The sequence below is a fragment of the Cannabis sativa genome, chromosome 1 (genome assembly GCF_029168945.1).
Source record: "Cannabis sativa cultivar Pink pepper isolate KNU-18-1 chromosome 1, ASM2916894v1, whole genome shotgun sequence".
Taxonomy (NCBI): Eukaryota; Viridiplantae; Streptophyta; class Magnoliopsida; order Rosales; family Cannabaceae; genus Cannabis; species Cannabis sativa.
This window is the reverse complement of record NC_083601.1, coordinates 7,358,692-7,364,788: the sequence shown is the minus strand read 5'-3', so window position 1 is coordinate 7,364,788 and position 6,097 is coordinate 7,358,692. Positions and strand designations below refer to the sequence as shown.

General features: G+C 33.1%; 1 protein-coding gene across 3 annotated transcripts; it reads left to right on the top strand.

Moving 5' to 3' along the window:
* Positions 1 to 1,521: 1,521 nt before the first annotated feature.
* On the top strand, positions 1,522 to 4,390 carry LOC115706682 (CASP-like protein 5B2). 3 transcript variants are annotated; one of them, XM_030634397.2, is made up of 4 exons: positions 1,522 to 1,833; positions 3,565 to 3,697; positions 3,858 to 3,967; positions 4,054 to 4,390. In XM_030634397.2, the coding sequence occupies exons 1-4, from the start codon at positions 1,703 to 1,705 to the stop codon at positions 4,142 to 4,144; spliced, it is 465 nt and encodes a 154-aa protein (XP_030490257.2). In that variant the 5' UTR covers positions 1,522 to 1,702; the 3' UTR covers positions 4,145 to 4,390. The 3 variants fall into 3 exon arrangements, with proteins under 3 accessions (XP_030490257.2, XP_030490258.1, XP_030490256.2); XM_030634398.2 differs by having other exon boundaries at positions 1,523 to 1,833; positions 4,152 to 4,390; XM_030634396.2 differs by having other exon boundaries at positions 1,523 to 1,833; positions 3,858 to 4,390.
* The last annotated feature ends 1,707 nt before the right edge of the window (positions 4,391 to 6,097 follow it).

Here is a 6,097-nt window from a genome sequence, read left to right as displayed (position 1 = left end):
CTGGGAATGCAAGAACAATCAACAAGGCTGGAAAATATCAATAAGACAAAGAATTATAGTGGTTCAGTCAGATTGTGATCTGCTTAGTCCACTGTAGCAAAGGATTCGTAGGTGCCATTTTCATGGTGGATCACCCCTTTATATACAAAGTAGGTGTCCAATCGGTTACATACGGATCACATTCATTGTTAATCCATTATTTACATATTGAATTGCCATAATTAAACCCAAACAACGTTAACATTAATAAATGAGTGACAGTTACTAAGTCCATCAACGTATGCGTCTTCCGCATCTGCGAGTTGACCGTTCATGTTCCGTTTGTTGAGCTCGCAAGGCTATTATGACGTTAGGGACTGTCCGAGTCTTTAAGCAATCGTCTCTTGTAGACCTCGCATATCGAGCTGATAGAACCTAGACATGTGAGCCTATAGCGGTTTATCAAGGCTATTGGGTCGTTGGGACCAAATTGCATCATAGAGAGTTGGTCTCTATGCTTTCGCAGAAATATAGAGGGGATACTCGCATCTGTCCTGACACATGCGAGTTGGATCTACCCTGCATAATGCGAATTACGGTTACGTGATTCGACTTAGGTCGTACTCGCAGTATCTCGCTGGTTTTATCCTGGGCGAGGTCTAAACTTCGAGAAGTCTCTCACGGACATTTCAGCTTTCATTGGAAATCTGAATACACGTGTCCTTTAAATAGGAGTCTGGTCTCGAGTTTCTAGGTGAGAGAAATCTCACTATAACAATATGATTTAAAATCAATGGTCATAAAAAGTTCCTTACCGGTAGGAAACTTTTGCTAGATCCTACCATAATCTTGCCCTATATATATATATATATTTTACAAATATAAAATTTTACTTCATTAAATGTTTGCCAAAATCTATAAAAATATTATGTTACTTTTTCATTTTTATCAAAAAATCATAAGAGCATATATGAATATGTATTCATTTTTTTATTATATTTTTATCAGTATATATAATGATGAATATCATGTTTGCATAATGTTCGGAATATATGTATAATTTATATATATATTTTTTTATATTATAGTCACAAATTATATAAAATTTATTATAAATAATAACACATGATACATATAAATATATATATATAAATCTAAGAATAAATATGTAGGAATAAAAACATATAGGCATTTATAATATATAGATAATATAGATGAAAAAAACAAAATGATTATTAAAATATATAAGTCACATCATTATATATATATTTAGTGTATCGTAACTTCTAAACAATTTAATAATTTAAAAAAATATTTATCTTGAACAAAATTCGTGTTGATAATGTGTTATAAAATTATTGTGAATAAAATAAAATATAAAAGAAAAAAAAGAAGAAAATGAAGAGAGAAAATGAAAATTAATACTTTATAATGAAGAATAGTAATTATAATTAATGGTAATTATTTTAAAAGATTTATTTATTATTTATAAAATAATAATAATAATAATAAAATAAATAAATAAAAATGCTTGATCAGACAAAAAAAAAAGTAGTATTGGTGGGAAGCTGTGTCCGTTGGAGAGACGAGAGTATTCATTGTGGTTTTTGAAAATTGGAAGTGAAAGATGAGTCTTTTGAGTTTGTACACTATTATGAAAATCTGAAAGAATCTCTCTCTCTCATGGCACAACTTTCAGGTTGGTAATTTGGGCCTTTGAGAGATGAAGGAACTGTTTGGGAGCCCAGGGAAGTTGAGTGGGTTTGCTCTCAGAATCGGCCAGTTCTCTTTTGCTGCTGCTTCCATTGGAGTTATGGTCTCTGCCCCTGACTTCTTCGACTCCACCGCTTTCTGGTTATTTTCCCCATTATCTCTCTCTCTCTCTCTCTCTCTCTCTCTCTCTCTCTCTTAAACTTTTTTCTCCTCTAAGGTGCATTTTATCTTTTGTTTTTGGGTTTATTTTCAGGGAAATTTTTCATTTTTTTAGTCAAAGAATATAGGACTTTAGATGTACAAGCGAGTTTTTTTTATTATTATTATTTATTTATTTATCTTTTTTTTAGGAAAGGGTCTGTTTGAAAACAACTTTGCATTGCATGCATAGTTAAAGGATTCAGTATATTTTGTGGGTTTAATCGAAGAAGTAGTTTTTCTACCATTATTATTAGTAAAATGGCTCTAACCTTCTTTGGCTTTTTGAAATATGAATTAATGGTCCAATCCACACTCAACCTGAAAATGGTATATTCACAGTTTGTATACACTCATTTTCTTTCCTGTATTTCATTACTAACTCGTGTATGTAATTTCATTTTTAGTTAACTATGCTGATTAATTGTAGTTTATATATATGTTTTTAGTATATAGTTATTGGGACCCCTTTTCAAATTGTGAGCTTTAGTTTAGCTTGATAAAATGTACTTATCAGATTGTTCCATCATTTTCAGTAGAACGAACTCAAGCATCAAAAAAAGTACCTTTCTGAATGAGTATTTGATGAAAATGGCCTATTTTGTTTAAGATTAGAGGACCCCTTTTGTCTTCTTTGCTAGGGAAAGCTAGGTATAGTAGTCATCCAATCAAGTCACTCCATATCACTTGGGGAGTACAATAAAATGATACTTAACGTTATGTTCTCTTGGTGGAAATTATGTCATCTCATGTTAATCCCCATTTACCATATTCATAATTCCAAATCCTTGGAAAAGTTATCTGTAATGAAACACTTTTTATCAGAACTGTGAATTGATATGTTTCGTTTTAGATAGAGAAATATTATGATAGTTTATTTCTACATTTACATCCAAAGGAGTTTGTGAGAGACAACATTGCACACCAAATAACCTCAGCCAAAATGAAACTTCTTAAACACTGATAAAACAAACATGATCACTCACAGCTAAACCTGCCATCATCTCCACAGTTATTCTACTTATTTGGTTACTTTATTTTTTTAGCCTGAAAGTTCTTATTTATTGAAACTGCTACCACACGGGGTAGGGTGTCCCCTAGGGTAACTGATCCATTACAGCCATTGATTCTGGATCATTTAGCAATCGAGTCCGCTAGGACATTGAAGTTTCTAGGCATATAACAAACTTTGTAAAAACTGAAAGATTTAATCAACCTAAGGCCGTCCAAAAGAAGATGAGTAAGTGACCAACCTGGGAAATGTTTACTATTGTTGAGGAAGTCTACCAGAAGTTTGTAATCACTTGTATCTGCATGCAACCTCTATTTTTAGCTGTGTACAAGCTTGAATAACCTCTATTCTAAGGCACTGGAAGCTTGAAAAAAGAACTCATAGATCACTGCGTCTACCAAAGGGGCATTTTCTTAATTGATAGTCTACGTGTATTTGATGTTTGACATGTTGTTTTCATTTAAGAAAATTGAGGGATATACTTAGTGTATTCTCACAATAATACATATCTGACCTTCTGTTTTGATCTGCTCATGTAGTATCTGCTTCTTATATTATATGCTTTTGCTCTCCTTTTTCTATTATTTAGCTTTAGAATAGTTTGGGTTTTCATCTGTTGCAAATGATTTGGTACTTACATAACTTTGTTTCTTTGAATGCAGCTATTTAATTGCATCGATGGGGCTTCAAATTCTTTGGAGTTTTGGACTTGCATGCCTTGATCTGCATGCTTTGAAGTCAAAGAAAAGCTTGTATAATCCTGTTCTAGTGAGCCTCTTTGTTGTTGGTGATTGGGTAAGTTTTTACTCAATTCATCAACTCATTTTTGTGTGCAATGTGCAAAGATACAAATGTGGCAATTTTTTATGATAATGAATTTATTGAGTCATTCGATGTGTAATCAATTTTCTTTTGCCTAATCTTAAGTAATTCTTTGTTAAATTACAAAATTCAGGTTACTTCTATTCTATCACTGGCAGCTGCTAGCTCCTCAGCTGGGGTGACAGTTCTCTATTCGAAAGATTTGAACTACTGCAATTTTCCACCTCATCTTCCATGTCTCAGGTACCAAATTTCTGTTGCCTTGGCTTTTGTATCGTGGTTTTTCCTTGCTGTTTCGTCCCTTGTAATGTTTTGGCTGTTGGGGACAGTATAAAAGGGAACAATCTCTCGTTCAAGCAATGTCCTTCTCGAGTACACCACGAAGCTTTTGATACTAACTGCTTATTGGTTATTATTTGAGTTATAGGTTGTAGTCCAGGTCCGGGATAAAGAGAGGAAATGCTGCACTTTTTCATGCTTCTTGGATCTCTCTTTTCCTGGTGTAGTGGTATGTAGTTGTCCGGAATGAATGTTGTGAATGCATTTTCAATTTTCTCTATGTGAATAGAAAGTACTTGTATGAGTAAAATGATTATTGGTTTTATGAAACAGTAGTTTCTTTCTTAATAGGCATGAAGATACTACTATATAGAGTTCGAGTTCGAATATCCATTTTTTTCCTTTGCAATAGAAGTTTTTATGTACTAGAAATGCCATTTTCTCCACCATAAACTATTGTGCTGAATAATGGAATCTAATAGGCTTACTGGGTAACCCTATTGAAGAAGTGTGACTTTGTCAGGTAATTGTTTTATGTCATTTTTTAAGTAAAGCATAACCTTTATCTCGTTATTGTTTTCTTGCTAATCTATAGATTACTTGTTTTTTTAAGTTTGATTAGTTATTAATTGCGATTGCTACTTTAAACTAGATAAAGTAGTAATGTTAGAAAATTTATCTAGTAGCCAAGCGACAGTGGGCACCATGTTCCAAAATGATGTTTCTTTGTCAATTTACAAAGAATTAGGGTCCCCATTTTTTTAAAGGTAAATTGCGGCATAAATACTTAATGTTTTAGATTTTATACACTTAAATATCTTATCTTTGAAATTCCGTATTTTAATATTCCCAGTTTGATTATTTAATTAAATGATTAATTAAATGCGGAATAATAAAACTGGTACTGAAAACAGTTTTCTGTAGTTACAGAATGCAACTCCGTAACTCCAGAGAAATCCAGAAAAACAAACAGTGCATAAAAGTAAAAACACACAAGATTTTTGTACGTGGTTTCAACAATCCTTTCAGATTGTTACTAGTCCACGGGGCCACGCCCAGAGATAAGATTCATTAGATCGGTATCAAAAATACAAAGTAATTGACTTATGCATAAATAGACTCCCTCTTATTGTATGCCGCAAGCTTGATGTATTCCACCTACTAACCGAATCTTGATAAAACTCCAAGTGCTCGAACTCCATTCGATCACCTTGAAGAGTGCTTGAATCCTCCCGATTCAAGGCTTAAAGGCTATCTCCCGAAAGCCTATACAACCATCTCCCGAAGGTTGTGTGCTTGTATCCTCCCGATGCAAGACTTCAAAAGCAATCTCCCGAAAGCTTGTAAATACCCTTCTCCCGAAGGTGCACTGATGTTCTTCTTCGTTGTAGACTTGAATACAGACTCAAGACAATACAAACAACAAATAAACAGAGTAAGAGTAGAACAACTCTTCTCTACAAAACAAAGACTCTCTTTTCTAAAGATATGAATGAAATTCAAAGATACAAGAGAGGTACCAAGAGAGGTACTAAACAAAGACACTCTTTCCTTAAGATATGAAAGCAATTCTAAGTGTATGAAAGAGATACAAAACCTAGCAGCTATGGGATGTATTTATAATGAATATACATCTCATAGACAGCTTACATTCGGTCTGAACAAGACCTCAACCCACTAGAAACTTCCCTAAAATAATTCTTCAATCAGTCCAGGAATTTCCGTTTCTGTACATACAGAATCGTGGGCAGTAACTACAACTTTCCTTTTATAGAAAAGGAAGGTCTTGCTCCGGTTTTCTCTTCAAGAAACCTGATCTTAGAAAATGGGAAACTCAACACAAGATCAGAATAACAGCTGGTTAGATAAAAAACGAAATGGGTAACCAAACTTACCATTTTTACCTTTTTTCCAAAAATAGGAAAGCTAGACAACTTTCCTTTCAAGTTTGATTTACACAAATATGGAAACCATATCATTATATGCCAGCCGAAATATACATTAAATAATAAAATATTTTTGTCAATTAAATATGCCAAAAATGGAATTAACAATCTCCCCCTTTGGCACTTTGATTGACAAAACATTTTATTA